Source organism: Lissotriton helveticus, chromosome 5_1 (assembly GCF_964261635.1).
Source record: "Lissotriton helveticus chromosome 5_1, aLisHel1.1, whole genome shotgun sequence".
Lineage (NCBI taxonomy): Eukaryota > Metazoa > Chordata > Amphibia > Caudata > Salamandridae > Lissotriton > Lissotriton helveticus.
In genome coordinates, this window is record NC_136065.1 from 1296637041 (window position 1) to 1296659346 (window position 22306).

Genomic DNA, 22306 nt, shown 5'->3' on the forward strand with positions numbered 1-22306 from the left:
CTGCATAATGAGGTGGGGTCCGTGTGTGCACGGCAGTGGTGGTGTCTGTGTGTGCATGGCAGTGGTGGTGTCTGTGTGTGCATGGCAGTGGTGGTGTCTGTGTGTGGATGGCAGTGGTGGTGTCCGTGTGTGTATGGCAGTGGTGGTGTCTTTGGTGTTCGTGTGTGCACGGCAGTGGTGGTGTCTGTGTGTGCATGGCAGTGGTGGTGTCTGTGTGTGCATGGCAGTGGTGGTGTCTGTGTGTGCATGGCAGTGGTGGTGTCCATGTGTGTATGGCAGTGGTGGTGTCTGTGTGTGCATGGCAGTAGTGGTGTCTGTGTGTGCATGGCAGTGGTGGTGTCCGTGTGTGTATGGCAGTGGTGGTGTCTGTGTGTGCATGGCAGTGGTGGTGTCTGTGTGTGCATGGCAGTGGTGGTGATCAGCGTGCAAAGAACAGCGTTTCCTGGCAAACTTTCGTGCGCGGAGTCTGTCTGGAAGGGCTGACACCGTCCTGTTTTCAGGAACCGCATCACTTTGAAGAGATGTTGTGTGCAAGTGCTCCGTTTACACTCTCATCAAAGACTTTAAAAAGCAATAAAATACAGAGCACTTTAAGCGCGCGGGGCGGATGTTTGCGATTGCACTTTCAGGCAAAAGGACACAGTTTCGTAACTGTGATATTTCCATGTGTAAATTGTGTATTCTGAATTTAATTAGCTGATTAGGCAGTTTACTGTTGCACGCTTATGTCGTACAAATGCACTTTCGGTTTCTTTTTTCATAATCGGCAGTGGGTTGGTTTTAGTGTCATTTCATTGTCAAATCCATGTTTACACATTTCTTGCTCAGTCTGCCTTGCGAACTTGAGGTTACATTTGTATAAGATGCACCCGTTTTGCAAGCTGCTTTAAAAACATTTCCCGAATGAAGCCTGCCGGTCCAGCCCTCCTCTGCCTCCGCCTCTCCCGCACTCAGTCTCCGACGTCAGCCTCTTTAGCAGCGCCGCGCGCCTCTCTGCAGACTCCCCCTGCATTCCAGAGAGGCGCGCGACGCGATCCGCTCTATGCTGGGGAGAGAAGAAGTGGCCGCGCACAACGTTATCCTATGGGACAGCGCGATGCGCGCGGCCAGGTCTTGTCTCCACATTCCAGCTCGTTATGGGCTGAGACGACAACTATAGTTCTCTGGCGAGAACGCGCTTCGCGCGTTACTAGCCGAGACCTGAGAAAGTGAAATAAAACAATTGCCTAGGATCACACAGTTGGTAAAGTGCTGAAGTGGAATTAATCCCAGGTTTGTTTTCTGGTTTCACATTGTGCACTTCAGGCACTAGGTGTATATGCTATGCTTACACTATACCCACCTTACTTCACATTCACATCTCCACCCCCCACCTCCTCCGATCGCCACCCTGCTGGCATCGATGTGGCCTTCAAAGTGAGCACTTCTTAAGTTGAGAACAAGTTGGGAACAAAGTGATGGTGAATTGTAGGCACGGACAATCTCTCTTTCAGTATAATAGTAAGATAAATCTACCTTGCAACTAGGATAAACTTAAAAATGTAACTTAAAATCCGCTCTTAAACCTCAAATTGTAAGTATTAATTATTTAACTTTGAGAAACATTTTTTTTTATAATGACCATTCTTAGGGTTATCTTTTGCATTTTTTTTTATAACAGGCTGGGGATGAAGAAAACATTGTACCTCCGAAGTTGCAGAAAGAGATGCTTTTCTCCCTGACGGAACAGAAAAGAGTTGCACAAAGTAAGATTTGATCTAAAAAACGAAAGGAAATTGTTTTCCATAAAGTGTGTTCATTTCTGGTTATTGGGAATTAGTTATTTTAATTAGTTTGACGTGATTTAGGATGTTAGCACCAGCATGCCATTATAATAGCCTCCTTGGAACGGAATTGTTACCTTTTACTTTTGATAAGGAATTATTTTACACATTCATTGTGCACAGATCTCGCAGTTAAATGTCTTACAATAATTTTACGTGTGCCAGGATTACTCCAACCTTCTTAAGCTTCCATTACTTCTTCTTTAACACATTTCACAAAATTATTGCTTTGCATAGAATACTAGAAACTTGATCATCAAACTCTATCTTGGAAGAGTCAGTATATACAACATTCGTTTACATTCATGATGCCCCCACGTACACAGAAACAGAACTCGTGCACTGTTTTAGCCCACATCTTCCCAATTTGAAAATGCATCTAACGTCAGACCAAGAAGCATCAACAAGAATGGCAACTTACTTATGACCTGACCTGACACCCCAAACCGTAAACTGTCTTTTTGACATTGACGATATGCTGCTGATTTCTACAATACACATTTATCTAATACATGGAATGAAGTGCATGCTACCAGGAACTTCATATTCACACACTCTTAAGCAGATCATTAATTAGGCCAACGCAGTCAATATAAAGCACCAAAACATAAACCCAGTTAACACTGTGAAGAGTGGCCAAACTACGCACAGAGTGAAAGGTGTCCATTTTAATTACACAACGCTCACTTCCATCTTCAGTGAAACCGTATATTATAGTCATAGAAGCTCTGGTGCAAGAGGGAGGAACCAGGAGACAAATGTATTCAGAAAAAACATTGAATATACTGACTGACATCACCCCATCCGAGTCATACGAGCCTCCTTCCTCCGAAGAGTGAGCTTGTCCTCCATCGGGGCTCTGGCCATCATTTAGTCCATTTATAATATATAACGAAGTGTTAGTGCTGCGGCTAGGCCGTCTTGTATACTGTAAATCAGTCTAGCTCCAGCCTTGAGTAGTTGCTAGTGTTTGTGGTTTTCTAGGGGTGTGGACCAGGAAGTGAACTACATTTGTATATGTAACAACAACATTTCATACCCTTAAAAGAGGATATTGCTGGTTCTGGCTAGGAAGGTTTCCTTAATTTTTCAAAGGCAGCCTCATAAAGAGGCTATATTTCCTTTCACTTTGGTGAAAGCAGGCCATCCTGTAGTGTCAGAAGTGTGACCTCCCTAGGAACTCTGTCCAATCGATGCTGCGCCTCCAAGTTCGATAGACCTCGGATAACTGTTTGATGAGAGGGCTTAAAGGTTTTAAGGTTACTGCACCTGCTGCCTCCACTTTACACTGGATAGCTGAGCCGATATCCTGGGTGCGAGGAAAGTGGTTTATTAGATGGTGTGGTTGTGCAACCTCACTGTGTAATTAAGTCACAATTCTGTATCAGGTCCGTTTGTAAAACCTTAGCTCAGTCCTGGATAGTTGTGGCTCAAAGCAGTCAGGCTTTATCAAAGGAACAAGTGTAAATCATTAAGAAGTAACAAAAAGAAGAAAACGCAACACTATAAAAATGCAGCACCGGTTTATAAACATAGATTGTATTTTGAGCTTTAAACAGACAGCTCTTCATAAAAAATCCTACAGCGGGGTCAGAAGATAGGAATTTTTAATGCAACAATAAACCACCGCTTTTCACTAACTGCAGTAAACCTTTGTAATTTACAGTGACTCGCAGTTTAAGTTTAGCCACATCCAGCATCTTGAAAATGCTATAGGGGCACTCTTGTGGGGTCCAGCTTTGATAAGAAGCCAGTCACAGGGACCAGCCTGGTCCAGTTGGTTGTATGACATTCTAACGCTTTGCTTTAGCATTCATGTTTTTACTACGCAAATGTTTAGGGGCCTACCATTACCACGCATTTAAATTTTGGTACATTAAAAAGTCATCTACCACGCAAACAGCTAGCATAGAGACATTCGCCATGCATACCATTACATCTATTTATTAATTCAGATTTATTAGTAATTTACAATTGTGTTGTTTAAAGCACAAATCTTTGAAAATGCTACAAATAGAAGTGAAAATGTTGCATTAAACATTATATTTCACATGGTTAAATAAAATACATCCAAGATGTCGGATCTTGATAACTGAGAGAGACACTTTAGAGACACTACATTGGTATTTAATAAATACCTAGGTACCTTCCCAAAAACCTAATTCTGCATATTTATAAAATACCCACTGCCTCTAAACCCCCTATATTTAGTTTTGAGCCTATATTATTGTTAACTATTTTTGTTTGCCTAGGTAAAAGAATAAGGTGCAACATTGCCATCTAATGATCAATTGCACAATAAAGTCTTATGATGTCAAGACTTGCATGCCAGCATTTGTCTCATTGTACAAAATATGTGGTAAATGCTTTATGATGTAAAAACGTAGGAGTAATGGCTGTTTTCCGATCCAGTTGAACAGTTACCTTGTAGTTTAAGCAGTCCCAATCTTGTTCCAAGCCCTATAGACAAACTCCCATAGAGCTGAATGGGGTGGTCCTGATGAAAGAAATGCAGGATGCTGAACCGATGTCAGGGGTCTTCCTGTGGCCACCCTTTGGTCCACAAACACAGAGGGGCAGCTTTGCCTTAGTGGTTGATGTCCCATAAAATCCAGGTGAAGTTCACCACAAAACAAGTTGCCAATAGTCTACTGGTCTCCAATTACAGCAAAACCAGTGGTTTCCTTTAACTTGCAGTAACTTCCGTGCTCAGTGACAAAACAGCACTCTGATGACTACCCCAGGTCTAGCAGACTTAGGTGAGAATTGTAGGGTTGGGACTAAGTCTCCCAAGCTGCACCTCAGCATCCAGCGACAATGAGGCTTTTTGGTGCTTGACTCTCAATTTAGCAGGCTTCTTACCTTTTATGGCCCTGTGTCTGTTAACAGGGAGTCAGCCAACTGACTATTTGAGTCACGTTTTTTGTTTCGCCTTGGGGAAGACTTTTCCACAAGCAGTAAACCACATGCACAGTCCTTTCATTTCCTTATTTATAAGGGCTGTAGCACATCCACCGAGGCCTGGTCGGCACGAACTAGTGCACTACAAAGTAATTACACCAGTACCTAATAGTCATAAAATGGGGGCAAAAGTGGGTGCAAAAAGCCATTGTCTTACACTTGGTGTGATTTCTTTTCTCAACATTAGGTTGGCTACAGGTTTCTCAGGCCCATTTGTCTCATGGCTTTCATGTAAAGCAACCTCAGGCAAAACCTAAATCATGATGAACACAGAAACAATCAACAGTTAATTAATTCTTAAAAAGTTGTGCCACAATGGTTAAAATGAAGACTCCTCAGTCGTACCAAAAAGTAATGGTGACATGGCGTGTGGAGGTGAAGTAACAGTCGGAGGGCTGCTTGAACCCAATCAGTAATTTTACTGAACTCAACATTTATTTATTTGCACTGCCCTACAAGATGCATCATGCTTTCTGTACAGGTACACCCTTCAATGACATTGAGTGCGGCCTGTTCTCCGCTAACACCCATGCCCCGATTGTGATCCACCTCAAAACCTGAATCCCGGACTTGCCAGCACTCTCTCTAGGTAGTACATTTAATATGGAACAGACCATGTGCCTCCCAGAACTTAAGTTCAGCCAGGGTGTATTGGCCAACCTGTTCCCTTGTTCTGCAGTAACTCTATCAACTAAAGTAACATTCCAAGTTTCACTCAACTATCGAGTAATACGCTCATCTCAATATAAAATCTCCTGTTGGGAGAGCCCTTCTCATTTCTGCTGCCCCTGCCCACCCCATCAACACACCAGGCTGCTTGCACACTTCTCTTTTGCACCCACTTTTTTTGTGCTATAGGAGTTGTCTGGGTATGCCTGAACATGCTCTAAGCTACCCATTTGGCAAATCACATATACTTTGTCATATCCACAACCTCTTCAGGTTTAGTGTAACAGAAATTCAAGACCCTTTTCCCCAGATTAGTGATTGTATTACTGAACACCAGTTGTTTCAGGCATTACATCAAAAGGAAAAAGGTTCTTTCTTAAACTAGGTCTCTTGCTGGAGACACAGCGTTCACCCTTGGAAACTGAAAAATGTAAGCAAGAATGGATAGGGAAGGTCCATTTTTCCTGCGTACGACTGTCCTTGGCAACTCTGATAAGACATCTAGAACAAGCAGGAAGAGAATGGTGGTCATTCTGATATGTAAAGGAGTCCCAATCCATACTACACAGACATGGAGGGATTCTGACTGCCACTGTGTTTTTATTGGATTACACCTCCACCAACAAACATTAATAGTAGGCTCTATATATTCCACACTAGGAGATAAAAAAGCTCTGTTCCATAACCTCACCAGACTCCTCCTATTCTCCCCACCCAGCAAAACGCTCACAGGTGACAACTGTAATTTGGTACAAGACCCATACGAGGAAAATCAGGTCACACATGCCCCAATCAAAGTAGTGGCACTTACTTCAGGATTTGATAGATGACTTTTCACTAATACACCCATGGCATTCACAACATCCAGGAGACAAGGACAACACGTTCACTTCATGTATTCACGTACCCAACTGAAATTGACTTGTACTTAGCAACACGTTCCTTGTTCACCAGATTCATGAGCTCAGATATTGGTTCTGGTAGTGTCTCAGATCACAACACTAAATATGGAGTCAAATACGACTGGAGAGGTTTCTTATTGTAATAGATAATAAGACACATTGAGCCTCCAGATACCTCATTGTAGTTTTTGGCACACAAAATCTATGTGAATCATTAGATTCACATAGATTTTGTGTGCCAAAAACTACAATGAGGTATCTGGAGGCTCAATGTGTCTTATTACCTATTACAATAAGAAACCTCTCCAGTCATATTTGACTCCATATTTAGTGTTGTGATCTGAGCCCTAAAGAAACGGGTCAAAATCCTCAAAGACTACAAGCATATGAAACTAGAAAAAACACCTTGAAAGGGAAACAAATCGCCACCTGCCTTTACTTGTATAAAAGAAGAAATATCTCGCTACAATATAAGGGATTGAACATAAATCGGCATGGAACGAGAATGAAAAAATACGCTTTATCATACTATTAATCATTTTACAGTTTATTAGATCATTCATATATCAAAACTACAAAATATTCTACCTAATTTATAAAACAGTAAATGTGCCAAAACATATCTTAGATTTCTTCTTTTTTCCCCTTACTACTCTTTTCTCTCATCCCACAACATTCATTTTGAATCACTCAAACCTCCACCAACAATCTCACTCATCCTGCATCTCCATTCATACCACTGAAGGCAAAAATTCATATGTACGCCAATATGAAGAACAGGGGCAAGAATAATAATAGTACATAGAACTATGAAAGATTTGCATAAAGGAAAATATTTACATCAGTCCATCAGACAGACCAGAGTTCTTCTGTATATTTTGTCTCGAGATAGTTAACTCTGGTAGGAATAGCACTGTTTTATATCTTCATTTGTATATTCAAGAGACATTATTTCGTATTTGATTCCTCAAAAAAGTTACAAACATTCCTGTTGCACCATGAAACTGTGCCGACGCGCGTTTCTGTAGTGGCCGATAGTGGAGCCAAAACCTTCCTCAAGGCACAATAGTTTATTTCAATTTTGTAAGAAACGGGGGGTACGGGGACTACCAATGAAGGCACAATAGTTGATTTTCCTTGAATAGTCTCACAAGTCTTCTCATATCATAACGTTTTAGGAGAATGGAGCTGAAGGAATGAATCAAAGGATGCTTAAAAAGCATTCAACCCCATCATGATCCTCCAAAGTTGTTTTGATTCTAAACAATACAGTTGACTAGGGAAGACTAGATCTGGCAGGTGCAATATCAGCGCATCTGAATACTCTTCAGCATAAAAACGCACAAGCTCTGAACATCCTATAAATGCATAGTCATTTCCTCATCTCCGCGACCCAAAATGGACAATATGGATACGCACAGATCTATACAATCATATGCACACACACAAAATACTACTTAGAGCAAAATGTGTCCTCAGTGCCAGATTAATTTCATATACAGAGAAGGCACTTTTTAGTATACATCGACTCCACAACGAGAGAGGGAGAAGGCTCTTAGTCCTTCAACTTCTACAGAAAGAAGCGCAACGAGCTGTACTGACAATAAGTACTGCTAAAGGGAACTTGTTAACCCACCCCATAAGCATCATAGCTACCTTCTAACATTATTAACAGTCCATTTACACAACAGATGGTAACAACTATCTGGAACAGAAAGGCAGGTTTTTTTTCTCTCTTTCATTTAAACACACTGTCCCCTAAGATTGTTCCAGCACTTGAATTGGAGATTACAACCAAAGAAATATCTCAAGCAATAGACGATATGCCCATTTGTCAATCCCCAGGCCAGAACAGCTACTCAGTCATATTCTATGAATTGAATAAAAAAAATGTGTTCCATTGCTACAAAAGCTCTTTGTAGACATAACACAAGGAACACCCTCCCAGTATTCAACACAGCATGCATCTCTCTTTTGCTGAAGCCAAACAGGGAGCCCACGCAATGCAGGAGTTATAGATCAAAATCAGTAATAAGGGTTAAGATCAAGATTCTCACCAAAGTATTGGCCACTCACCTGTGGTGACACTTACCGACTTTATTACACCCCACCCAAGTGGGCTTTGTTCCAATCGCTCTGCTGCATCCCATTTTCTTTCTATTGTCTTATAGCAAGTGATGCATGGTCATGGTGAAAAGGTGGCTGTGTCTCTGGATGCAGAGAGAGCCTTCTGCAGAGTTGAATATGACTATTTGTTCTGAATGCTGGAGAGGATGGGGTGAGAGAGGGCTTTCTCACAAAAAATAAAGGGGTTTCCACTGCTGTGGTGGTTTACAATGGATTTGTGGCACACACAATCACCATCTGAAGAGGAACCAGCCAGGGCAGTCCTCTGTATTCTCTCCTTTTTATTTTGACATTGGAAACTTTCGCAGCGGCCATAAGAAACGATTCTCTGATTACAGACACATGGAGGCAAGCACAAAGCCCTCTTCTATGAAGATGACATTTTGGTTACGTTTTCAGAGGTGCAAAGTCTATAAAGCCCTGATAGATACCCCTGTGTGTATTCCACCAAAGTTTCAGCATGACATGGATGTCACCATCCATGCTGTGCTGGAACATTTTTTGCTGTTCCCATTGCGGTGCGTGTTTTCCAGGCATCTGCCTCAACTCATTATAAGGCGGAGGTCGTTGTGCTGCTTTGGCGGTGCTGTGTCGGCAGAGCGTCGGCACAGCGCCACCATACTTGTAATCGGGCCCTTAGACTTAAAATGGCTACATTATATGTCTCCACAGAATGAGGAGGCCTCAGACAACAGCATGTTAAATTGTACTGGGTGGCTTTTCAGCTAGCACATCTTAGGTATCACATGCATGCAACATTAAAACAACCCGCTGTGGGTCGAAAAGAAAATGGGATCACAGTCAAGAACAGAGAAATAGGACTAATGTATACCGAGGTCCACAGACAGACAATGAAAACAAACCTTATTCTATATGCAATGACATATGCGTGACATAGAGCTCAAAGGCTACTGCATATAGATAGTAAATAGCCTAATAAGGCTAAAACATGGGGAAATGGTGCAATTTGCATAGGCCATACAGAACAACAGTGGACAGAATTTGATAAGCGAGGGCTCTCCTCTGTAGATTTTTTTTGTTTAAATTTGTTTATTGGGTTTTAGGTTACAGTATACAATCAACATGACAGTAATCGTGAAATTAGCCGGACATCGCAGTGCAGGATCATTGATACATACCTTTAGAGTTAGTCCCACTGCGATCTCCCCCAGTCTGAGGTCTTATGTCGTTCGACTACCATTTTCCTTGCAATTCAGCAGTGTGGACCTCGTGGCCTCCCACCAGTTCACGTGCATCCCTCTGCCGGGAGGTAGTACCGTCCATGTGAACTTGTCAATTAGTGTCAATGAGGGGATGGGCTCGCAGTGTAGTCGGTACTGTGGGGGTGTCGCAGGGGGCACCAACTACGTGGGCGGGATCTGCAACAGCACGTGATGTCGTGACGAAATTGACTATCGGCCTTTCCAGTGAATCATATTCGGGGGGGAATGTCCCTACGAACTTAAGCTACCTAACTCTCCCAAGAACATAGGGATAAACTGGATGACGTGGGTGGGGAAAGGGTAGGGGCAGCGGGGGGGGGGCAGCTGGGTCTCCGTGACAGGGCGCTGAATCGGTGCTCCCGGGTCGCATGTCGCATTTGCATGATGGGAGTAGTCGGCTCGTGTCTGGTTGCTAAAGGGTCGCTGGGCGCGGCCGCCTATGACGGTCAGGTGGTGCTTATGGCAATGTCACGGAAGTGTGGGGGCTGGTGTGGCAGGGTGTGTCTGGGATTGTGAGGCGGTGGGCGATTCTTGGGGGCGTGTCGCCTGTGTAAAGTTATATAGTAGCTGAGCCCATTCCAGGGAAATGGGGTGTTTGCGATGTCTACGCACCTCCTCCTCCCGGAGTATCTCCTCCTCCGCCTTGCCCCATTTCTGTACTGCGCCTATCCATGCCGCTTCTGATGTCCCCGTGGGGGATCTCCAGTGCATGGCGATTCCTCGTTTCGCCAGGAGGATGGCCAGTGAGAGAAAGCGGCATTGTGTTTTCTCGGTTTTTCGTCTATGGAAGATCCCGAGTGCGCATGCCTCCCATGTGGTCATGGTTGTGATGGCCGTAACCTCCTCGAGGGTGTGATGGACCGTGTCCCAGAATCTTCGGAGGGTGGGACAGTCCCAGAACATATGCCTGAATTCCGCTCCTGGAGAGTGGCAGCGGGGACACTCGAAGTGAGTCTCTGGAAAAAACCTCTGTAGGCGGCCGGTGTGAGATAAGCCCTATGGAGGACGTTAAATTGTATGTTGCGGAATCTGGCGTTTCTGGAAACTTTTTTAGGATATTCCAGGGCCGTGCTCCATTCTTTATCATGGACCACTCTACCGAAGTCTGTCTCCCACTTCTGGCGTAGGGATTGGAGAGATGGAAGGAGTAGGGAACGTATCGCTCTGTAGAGCCAGGTTACCAAGTGTCTACCCACCCCCATGTGCATAATCGTATGGATCACTGGGTGCGTCGAGGGTTCACCGGCATCCGGGTTCCAGTGCCTGCGGCTGCTGTCTAGTAGTTGCCTATGGAGTAAGAATTGCCCGGGGGGAGGTCATATTGTTCCATCATCTGCGCAAACGTTTTTAACTGGCCGTCCTCAAAAAAGGAGTCTATCTCCGTGACTGACAACTCTGTCCAGACCCGAAATGCACCTCGTGTGTATTAGGAATCCTCCCGTGGGAAGCCCACTAGCGGCAGCAGGGGCGAATATGGCGGCTGCTCCTTGGACATGCGGTGGATGCGCATCATACAGGTGCGGGCTATGGACATTTGCAAGGGCGAGTTCGTGTGGGTTTAGTACCCGGTAGCAGCATTCGGACGACCGCAGCTTGTGGCACCGGGCCATTGGCCGCGGTGGTCTCTCCCGTGGGACGTCCCGCTGTCCAGTAGGACATCCATTGGAGTTGGGCCGCCAGAAAGTATGCTTCGAAGGCCGGCGCGCCAAGACCTCCCTCCGTGGTAGGTAGGTAGAGCGTGGACAGCGCCACTCGTCGCCGGCCTCCTCCCCACACCAGCTCCGTCAGAAGAGTGTTCAGTTCTTTGAAGAAGAATCGGGGCGGGATCACCGGAAGGTTTGCGAAGTGGTACAGCAACCGGGGGACCATTACCATTTTCGCTAGGGCCACTCGGCCAATAGGTGCCAGTGGGAGTGTTTTCCAGAAGCTCACCGCTGACCGTAGTCCGGCTAGGGCTTTGCGATGATTTCCCTCATATATGTCCTCTGGGGTGTGGTATAACCGTACTCCTAGGTATCGAGGGGCCTCGGAGCTCCATGCAAGTGATTGGGTGCCTACTTGGGCTTCGAACGGGGCCATATGAGGGCTCAGTGGGTAGAGAGAGGATTTCCCCCAGTTCACTTTGAGGCCGGATACATCCGCAAACTCCTCTAACGTTTCCCAAATACATGTCAGGTCGCTCGTGGCGTCTCTAACATAGATTAAAAGGTCATCTGCGTATAAGGATACACAGTGCCACGTGTGCGCCAGAGGAATTCCCCAGCCTTCGCCCTCACGTCGTAGGCGTATCGCCTGGGGTTCAACCGCTAGGGCGAACAGGAGGGGCGATAGCGGGCACCCCTGTCTGGTCCCTCTCTCCACTTTGAACTCTGGAGAAATGTAGGGTCCCAGCCGGACTCTGGACGTGAGTTGTGAATAGAGGAGCCTGGTGTATGCGGTCAGGCGTGGGCCAAAGTTGTTTTTCGTGAGGACCTCGAACAGGTATGGCCATAAGAGAGTATCGAACGCCTTTTCGAGGTCTAAGATTAGGCAGGCTGCATTTGGGAACCGTTCGTGCGTCACTTCTTGGACATGAAATAGCCTACGGAGGTTGAGGGACGTGTTGCGGTTCGGCACAAACCCATTTTGGTTGGGGTGGACCAGCTGGGGTATGACCTGGGCATATCTCATTGCTAGTAGTTTACCCAAGATTTTACAGTCCGAATTGAGTAGTGCGATCGGTCTGTAAGACGACGGGAGCCGGGGGTCCCTGTGTGGTTTCAGGAAGGAGACTATCAGCGACTCCCTGAGGGAGCTCGGCAAGGCCACCGCCGTGAGCGTGTCCTCGAACATGACCGTCATCTGCGGGGCAAGATGTGCTGAGAATGTATGGTAGTATTCGAGGGGGAAGCCGTCCATGCCTGGGGCCTTATTCCTGGCTAGTGCTCCTATCGCCGCTTTAATCTCGGTGCGTGTTATTTTCTGGTCCAGGTCTTTCCGGACTGTTTGCGAAACTTGGGGGACGGGTAACGTGAGCAGGAAACTGTCCATCGCGTGGGGGTCTCCCCGGCTTGGAATCTGGTATATATGAGAGTAATAAGTGTGAAAAACTTGCATAATTGCGAGTTGGGAGGTCTGGAGTCGACTGGACTGGTCGGTGATTTCTGTGATGGGTTTCAATTTGGTGTCTTGTCTAGCTAACCAGGCCAGGAGTGTGCCCCCCCCCCCGTTGCCCTCCCGGTGCACCCGGGTGGCATATTTCCTGAAGTTATATTTGCGTAAGTCCCACAATGTTGCAGTGTACTTTGTTTTGGCCTCTGCTACGCGCATCTGGGTCGCTTCTCCGCGGTCGCCCGCCTTAAGTAGAATTGCCAGCGCGTGTTCTGCGTCATGTAATGCGCGCTCTAGGACCTTTCGCACCCCCACTATCTGTTGTATGCAGTGGCCCCTCGCTGTCACTTTGTGCGCGTCCCACTCAATGAGGCTAGAGGATGCTGACCCTGCATTGATCGTGAAATGTACCTGTAGGTGTTCCCCATGTTCGTGTGTGAATACCTGGTCTGTCAGGCATTCCCGAGGGAGTTTCCATGTCGGCACTGGAGGGTGGGGTGGTTTCCATCTAAGGGTAAGTATATGAGCGTAGTGGTCTGAAAGTACTCTACCCAGGTAGTCCGTGCGCCGAGCTTTGGTGTGTAGGGTAGTCGAGCATAGGAATCTATCTAGGCGAACTCGGAGGTCGTGTGGGACGGAGTGGAACGAGTACAGTTTCGTTGTGGGGTTTAACGCCCTCCATGTGTCAGTAAGTGCCCAGTGTTGCACCCACGCTTTGAAAAGTTCTGTTTGTTTGTGCAGCAGTGAGCGGGGCGGTGGGGGGCGGAGCGGTCGAGGGTTGTGTCTAAGACACAGTTATAATCCCCTCCTAATAGCCAGGGGGCATGGGTGTGGTGTGCCAATGTATTCGTGAAGCGAGTCCAGAAAACATTTTGTTCTACGTTGGGGGCGTATATACTGCCTATCAGGATTGACTGCCCGTCCAATTGCCCTTCCAGTAATACATACCGTCCCTCCCTATCCACCACTCTGGACTGCTCTCTAAAGGGGACGCCCGGTCTGACCCATATCAATGCACCCCTGGCGAATGCAGAGTACCCTGTGGCACACACTATGCCCCTCCATTTCTTCTGTAACCTAGCAGCCTCCGTCGTTGTCAAGTGAGTCTCTTGTAAGAGAGCTATGTGGGCCTGTTGCATTTTTAGATAAGCGTAGACAGCATAGCGCTTACTTGCCGTGTGCAGTCCCCTGACATTGAGTGTGAGAAACGTAAAGTCTGTATAAGGGCTTTTCTCCATGGGGGATTGTAAGTCGTGTTGGTCGTTCCGTCCACCACCTGTCGCCCACCACCGGAGCCACACCCGCCTGTGCACTCTCCCTCTACAAGTGTTCCTTCAGAGACCAACTGTCCGCCCCCATAAGGGTATCTGGGTAAGATGGGATAGGGGGTAACTTAATAACAACTTCCGGGTAACAGTCCCAACTAAAGGGGCCTATTGCTGGGCACAATAAGTCCAAACCATACATCTCGTACTGTCTCTAGTTCGTTTGGTGTGAGGGGGTGAAGCAACGGTACCACCGTGGGCTCAGGGCCTGGCCGCCAGCCCGCCGCACCGCTCCTCTGTGAATGCATGTGCTTACGCCATTACCTTATTTGAGGCTTTACGGTGTCTCCCGCTGGTGAGCGTGCTCGGGTATCTTGGTCTTACCACGGTCCGCGTCTGCAGCCCTCAGATGAGCGTATCCGCCGTCTGCGGAGTTACCAGTGGCGGAGACGCTGAGCCGTCTCTGGATGTGCGGGCGTCGCTCCGATCCTCATCTTCGGACGTGAAGATGTGGGGGCCTCGGTCCTCCTCCAGGTCGATGTCTGTCTGCCGGACCTCCGTTGCCGCTTGTAGGGCCCTCCATCTATCCGCTATGATTTGTTCCAAATCCGGGGCACGTGGGGCGCTGGGAGTCGACGGGCGACTCATCTGCCTGAGAGTGACCTTTTTGGATCGTAACCGCCGCCTGCTAGACGAGGAGCTCGACGGCGTGCCCCCACGTTCTGACAAGTTCTGGTTGTGATGATCTAACCAGCGTCGCGCCTCCGCTGGGTCCGTGAAGAAGTGTGTCGAATCTCCGTATATGTTTTTAGGCGGGCCGGGAATAGGAGGGCATATTGTATCCTGTGTTGGCGCAGGGTTTGCTTCACTGCCTGAAATGTGGCGCGCTGGCGCTGCACCGCCTGGGAGTAGTCTGGGAACACCATCACGTTTTTGTCTTCCACCCTGAGTACTTTCGCTTGCCTGGCCGCCCGCAGGATTGTGTCCCTGTCTTGGTAATGTAGTAACTTGAGCAAGAATGGTCTGGGTGGGGAGCCAGCCGGTGGGCGCCCGGCCGGGACCCTATGAGCTCTTTCCCCAGAGAAGAATGGCATGAGGTCTTTGGTCCGGGTGAATGTCTTTATCCATGTCTCGATATAGCGAATGGGGTCTGCCCCCTCCACTCCCTCCGGCAGGTTGATCAGGCGTATGTTACTCCGGCAGGAGCGCCCCTCCAAATCGTCCACCTTGCGTTCCAAGTAGTTAACCTTGCCCTGCAGTTCTTTGATGGCTTTCTGGTTTTGCTGGACCTGTGGCTTCAGTTCGTGCAGCGTTTGTCCTTCCTGCTTCACCTTGTCCGCCAATTTCCTATGGTCATCTCGTAACAGGGTGATGTCCGAGGCCAATTCCCCGAATTTGGTCTCCATGGATACCCGCGAGTGCTCGATGGCTGCCAGCACTTTATCAAGCTTCGTTGACATGTCCGTCTCCTGCGGTGGCCCTCCGGTCTATTGCTAGAGCGAGGGGCCCGGGGAGGGCGAGCGTCTCTGGGACGACGCCGGCGCTGTGGTTGACGTCCTCTGTGGTCTCCCCAGTGGTGGTCTGGGGTACCCGCTGGCCCGATGTGGTCTATCAGGACCGCCGCGACCTGTTTCCTCCTCGCCTGCAAGCCTTGTCTCCCGTGACGACGATGTTGGGGGAAGATCCCGGTTCCAGTCACAGATCCCCGCTCGATGGTAACCTCTCCGCCCGTTCCCCTCGTCAGGCAGGTCGGGCGTCGCCGAAGCAGGTGAGGTGAGGTGTCGTCGTTTGGCCCGCACTTGCGTGGACCCCCGTCAATAAGGCGGCTGAGCTGATGTGCTAGTCACGCACCCCCACAGCTTCTCAGTCCCTCCGGGGGCGACCGTGGCGGACCACTGGCAGTGGAATGCGGGGCCGTCCGGGTGGGACGCCAGTCTTGGTGCGCGTGGGCCTTTACCCCAAAGTACCTGTTGTGACCGCAGCTCTTCCTCGGAGGGCACCGCGTCTATGACGGCTCCGTGTCTGCAGGCCTCAGGGGTCTTGGCGTTCGGCTCCTCTGTAGGGCTATCTGGGCGGCGCGGTCGTCACCTCGTCGTCATCCGGGCTCCCAGTAGTAGTCACGCAACCCCAGGGGCGACAGGGGCACATCCAGGGACGCACTCTGTGGTGCTCACAGGGGGCACCCACGCGGGGGCGGGGCTGTCCAGTCTCGCTGGCTTTTTGAGCTCCCCTGGTCGTTAGCCGGGCGGCTGCACCCGCCGGGTGCGCAGAGTGTCCTCCGGGGGTCAGCGGGGGGCTCCGGGGCTCATCAAAGAGAGGCCAGTGGTCGCCGGGGGTCAGCGGGGGGCTCCGGGGCTCATCAGGAGGAGGCCAGTCTCGGTGCCTCGGGATCTCCGGCGTCAGTCTCTGAGCGCCGCCATTTTGGATGGGGTCTGGCGGGGACCGTTGCGGGTCATATCGGGCTCATCCCAGCCACGCTGTCAGCTGCTCCTACCGGGCGCGCGGATCATCCACCTGGGGTCAGCGGGGGGGTCCGGAGCTCACCATCAGGGTGCCAGTCTCGGTACTGCGGGACCCTCGGCGTCAGTCTCTGGGCGCCGCCATCTTAGACGGGGCTCGGCGGCAAGTGCTGTGGGTCATTCCGGGCTCGTCCCCCGTCCCGCCGTCGCTCTTAACGAGTCCCGAGGTGGTCGCGGGAGCACCTCATGAATGTGCGGGGGATCGCACCGTTCTGCAGGTGGTATTTGGCAGCGGTGTAACGGGCGGCCGGCCGGAGCTCTAGGAAAGCTCGTCCGCCATCTTGGCTGGCTCGGCCACCGGCTCTCCTCTGTAGATATGCTGATCCTGGAAGCGCAACTTAAAACTTATGCAAAAGTGAGCACCAAATTGGGACATCTCCCAAAACACTTCTGGGACTATCAAAGATCAAGGCACTGTCATTGTTGACTTTTAGCGCCGGGCTCAGTGACACTGCCTTAGTGTCTAATGTTAAAACACTGTCACATCGAGCACCTATAAGATGGCAATCTCGGCACTATATAAAGCAATAATGGACCATACTTACTCCCATCGTGTTGCTCAAGAGTTGCAGACCTGGTGGGCAGACAGACTTAATTATGACTATACTGAAGATGACTGGGAAGATACATTACCAACACCTGATCAAAACCACAATTCAAGTTTAGTAAATATAACATAATACATAGTTTGCGCTAGACTTACATAAAGCAGGCCTGACTAGAAACTCACAGCATTGGAGATGCTCAGCCCCAAAAGGTGACATTATCAATATACTGTGGGATTGCCCTACCCTTTGCGGTTATTGGATGTATATCATGTCTTGAATAGCAAAGGGAACAGGGATAACTGTCCCGCTTAGCAAGAAGGCAGCGTTCCTATATGACGCATCGGAATATCCAGAAGTCACAGAATATAGAGGTTCAGGATTTGCTACAGCCTTAGCGGTTGCAAAAGTCTGCATACCACGCCTCTGGAAAACAGACCGACCAATGAGACGTGAATGCGTGAAACGTAGCAAATTATAGATTTTGAGTGGGTCATATATAGACTAAACAATCAGATTGGAAAAGTTCTTGTGATATAGGGGACTTCCTGATAGAGGAGATTAAAGTTAAACATGAAGTTTGAGGTTACTCAACTATGGCATTAGCCGTACCACAACACAGATAAGACACTTTTAGGATTCGAATACCGCCTTCATGCCAGTACGTACATACATAGCTTGATACAAGTGCTGAGGAATTCATGCTCTGAGCATTAGCAAAGGGGGACACTCTAGGCACACCGATCAGTACCTCCTTTTCTTCTGTTTGCTTTATGTACTATTTCTCTCACACAACGCTGTAATTCCTATTGTTTTGTTTCTTGTACAATACACTGTGACATGCTTGGTCTACAAAACACTGTTATGTTATGCTTTGTCTACAAATGTTTTTCAATATATGGACATGAAATACCTTCTGTTATATTGTTGTTTAAACCAGTCACTTTTTGTCACAAACTGATAGAGAGATCAATATGGGATATCACCCATTTTATGTTACAATAAAACTTTTTTTAATCAGAAAGTACTATTCAAGGTTTAACATTAAGCAAGTAATCAAGCACTATATTATGAAATTGTTCATTCAAGTAAGGGGTAGGCTACCATAAAGGGTGTTTACCTGAATGTTCTGCCTGCAAATAAAGAGGTTAAGCTGGCTTTGCAGCTCCAAGTTGTGACTGCTCTGACTGGTGATTGGTGGTTTATCGTGCAAATGGGACATTATTGTGGTTTCAAAGACTCCTGTGAGTTACAGTCTTTGTCATATGTAATGTTTACTCTGTTACTCAGTAAAGAAAGAGAAAGCATAATACTAGCTTCTGAACCTTCCATAATATTAGATCTCTTAAGATGACAGTTTTATGGAGTTGATGACATAATTAGTATGTATTTCACAAAATAAATAGAAACCTATCCTTTTTTTCAAAATATACAGTGTTGTTAAACCGAATTCACCCAACACAACAATTATTCTACTTAAGTAGAAAATGAATGTCTCTTGTTTTATCATGATTAACAATTTCGAATAGGAACTGTTACTTAACTCAAATGTCCTTCACTTTTGGAGTGATTACTGTTTACATATATTTATAGCCTGAAGGGTAGATAGACTATAATATATAAACTCCAAAGGTATCATTTCTTAATGAATAAGACATTTAAAACGTGCTTAATGTTATTCATTTCTGTGATTATCTATAGTCAACAATTCACAAAATGTGTCCTTTAGAACTTACTTTGCTGCAACAGTAAATGTATGTTACATCCAACATATAAGGCGCTATCTCAGACAGGAGAAGAATCCTATATACATAATCATGTTTTGTTTGTGGTTTTTGTGTACCACAAGGAATGCATTCCTGCATTACTATGGTCTTCCTCTTAGGGGAATCCCTTGGAATCCATGTTGTTAGAAATACTTTGCTTCCTAGGTGTTGAGGGTGATGGCAGCCCTGATGTAGTGTCCACCATCCTCATGTTCCTCTAGGTTTCAGGGCACCATTTAAAATAAGGAATATCAACATGTAAATTCTTGTACTGCCATGCTAATTTCCTCCTCTGCCACCAGCCAATTAGGTCGTAAAATCATTGGTGACAATGAGGGGAAACTGACTTGAAAATGGTAACATTTAGACCAGAGTAGAGGAGATGTTTACATCCAGATTTAAGAGGGGGCCTCGGGGCTTAGGTTGCCGACATTTGCAACTGTGGACCTAGCAAGCAACCCCAGAAGAAAACCATATGATCTGGACATGTTGAAAAACTGTTAATTGTATTGTTTTACACTGTCATGTGCATGTTTTTCCAGAGACCCCTCTTCATCACATACTGAATACAGACTACACCTGACTCCAACATAATGTAAGATTCAGTATTATTTATGGCACTTCATTCTTCTACAAAGCAATATTCTTCATCCAGGGCTGATTCTTGGAGCCAGAGTGAACTTCATCAGAGTATTTAGGGAGCTGGATGCATGTGGCCATTCCCCTCTCCATAAAAACAATTATTTGGTGAGCTTGGAACATTTCCGTACAGAACACATATGCTTTACGAAATGACTGTTTTCTACATTGCCTATTACAAAGTACAGCCAGGCCAAAAACAAGTGGCATCAGTATCACAATGCTGAAAATGAATTTACTTTCATGATTAATAGATGTCAGTGCCTGCAAGAACTGCTGAATTGTTTTTTACTTACAATCTTGGCAGGTTAGATAAAATATTTGCTGATGTTTTGTGTCAATTTTTGCATTTGACTTTGTTTTCATAGAGTGAGATTTTGGGACAGAATTTGTCAATTTGTTGGCAGACTTTCTTACTTTAGATTAGGTAGGTTTCACTCCTTGTTTCCTTAGATTAACCACAGTATATTGGTGGCCTAACCACTTCCTTCTGTTTAGGGAGTTCGCTTCTTGGAAATGCTTAATTTTGATTGTACGCTTTCTGACCAGTGAAAAGGCAGGCTGAGGTGTTTATGGCATTTTGATAACGGTTTACTTCTCTCTTTGGGGAACTCTATTGATACTCATAAGCATTTGAAAAGTTCTGCCCATGAGTGGGAATCCCGGAGCACCTCATCGAATATCTTCTTAAGTGTAGGCGTTTGCCTTTCGTCAGGAAGGCCTTTAAATACACTTGAGAGAACATGAGAATATAATATGCAGCCTAAACCCAGCAGTGAAATTCTTCAAATTGTACTTAGAAAATTGTCAATGTACCCATATATATGTAAAATGTAGGTGAATGTTTTTACAAATCAGCTAAATCTCTTTCAGAAGCCCTTTTCTGTTAAAGTAAGAGCTGAAGGGTAGTAGGACAGTGTACCCCCATAGCCTGCAATTATGTGAGTTTTGAAGAGTGTTGTTCCTTTAAGGACCCAGAGACATGCAATATCACATAATGCCTAGCAGGTGGCAGTTGCCTCAGTTATTTTTCCCGGCTCAAGGTGACAGGATATTGGAGCACTGAGCTCGGCCTGTTGTAAACATATCTAGGACCCTAATCAAATATTCCCGATTCATGCCCTTATGTGGTTATAACAAATAATATCCTTATAAAGCATAAGAATCATATCCATATTTAGTCATAGCCAATGCAGTCCAAATACGGCAAGGCTACTCCCATAGACTCCTAGAAAGCACAACGCGTTCTTTAAACAAACCAAGCCTCCAGCAGCCCGGGAAATCCCCCTGCTTTTGTTTTGATTTGAACAAGAACTCCTGGAGTCCAGAAAGAACTGTAAGTTCTTAGTGACGTCTTATGTCCAACCTTACGTCAAATTCGGCACCTTCCAGGTATAAATATGCCAACGTTGCCTTAAGCAAACAAACGGTGGTTTGGAGCAGAGCGGCTATCTACTTGCCCAACGCCCAGCTGATGCGAGAGCCGAAGGAAGCCGACCCTCCCATTGACGCACTGAGAAAGACGCTGTCTTTTCTCCTGCCGAGAAATCTAGCCCCAGTGTTTCCAGTCACCCTTGCGGGTTTCTGGGAGATAGTCCTGAGAACGAGATACAAGACCTCCTTCATTCTATACCCAAGGTAGGGAGCTGATTAGATCCTTACGAGAATTCTTGATTCAGATTCTTGGCAAAAACTAACTTAACTTAAACTGCAACTCACTTACTCCTTCCCACGTACTAGGCTTAGGTTAGGTACACTGGGGTAGGCGTATCTTAGAAGCACCAGTTGAGTACGTTTAGTCAATGATTTTATGTATGTATATATTTTATACATTTTAAGCATCATATGGCTCAGAAACCATATAAATGCTTTTACAGTATTATTTCATAATACTCCTTTTACTGTACGCACTTTACTTTATAACAAGTATTGCAATTGTGGCAATTCACTTCTCTTGTCTGAGAAAGAGGACTGCTCAATAAATAACAACTTTTATTGAAAACGCCCATCTCTCTATTTCTCTGCACTCTGGTGAAACTAAGCATGCACGATTGACTGAGTGAAATAGCTGTCTATTGTTTTCACATGACTCTGGAGATATACTCCTTATTCTGGAGGGAGCAAAGTTGTCATGTTAATGCGGTTGTCAGAAGCTAATCCCTTCTTGTCTATTCAGGGAAGTTAACTCCTTCCTGTTTACTCGAGAAAGTTTCTAGTGACCTCTGAGCTAGCTGGCATTCATAATTAAGTCTAACATATTCAATAGAGACCTAGTCGACCTCAGTCCTACGTCTAAACTATCGTTTATGTTATTCCAATGCGCAGAGCCTATTGGGAATATAGGAACTACACTACATGGCGCCCAACGTTTAGTAAGGCGATAATCTAACGCAAGATACTAGAGTAACTCAGTCGTGCTTTTCACACAGACCCCTTTTTCCCGTAAAAACTCCAATAGACGTCTGGAGTGGGTGAAAGGTTAATATCCGCCAGAACTTAGTAAGATGAGAATCCTATGTATTAGTTTTTGGTTTAGTCAACGTTGAAGGATACAGTGTTCCAAAATATTGTGCACCTAATCTTTGTTTCCTTGAAACTTGCTCTGCAAACAAAAACTTTCTGTCAGAAAAATGGGGGAAAGTGAGGATGAAAGAGAGAGAGCTAAAATAGCAGCTCAACTTTTAGCGGATGACACAAGTCTCCAAAATGATGACCTGAATGTTATAATCATTCCGGTAAACGTAAGAAGAACTATAACTCTTAAACTTATAGAAAAT

General features: G+C 46.4%; 1 protein-coding gene across 2 annotated transcripts in view; it reads left to right on the forward strand.

The window, feature by feature from the left end:
* The window catches only part of DENND2D (DENN domain containing 2D), a 796377-nt gene that overhangs the window by 707197 nt on the left and 66874 nt on the right, over positions 1-22306 (forward strand). For both annotated transcript variants that reach the window (XM_078644124.1, XM_078644126.1), the window contains exon 10: positions 1661-1745. In XM_078644124.1, the coding sequence (XP_078500250.1) occupies positions 1661-1745 (85 nt within the window). The remainder of the gene's footprint in view (positions 1-1660; positions 1746-22306) is intronic.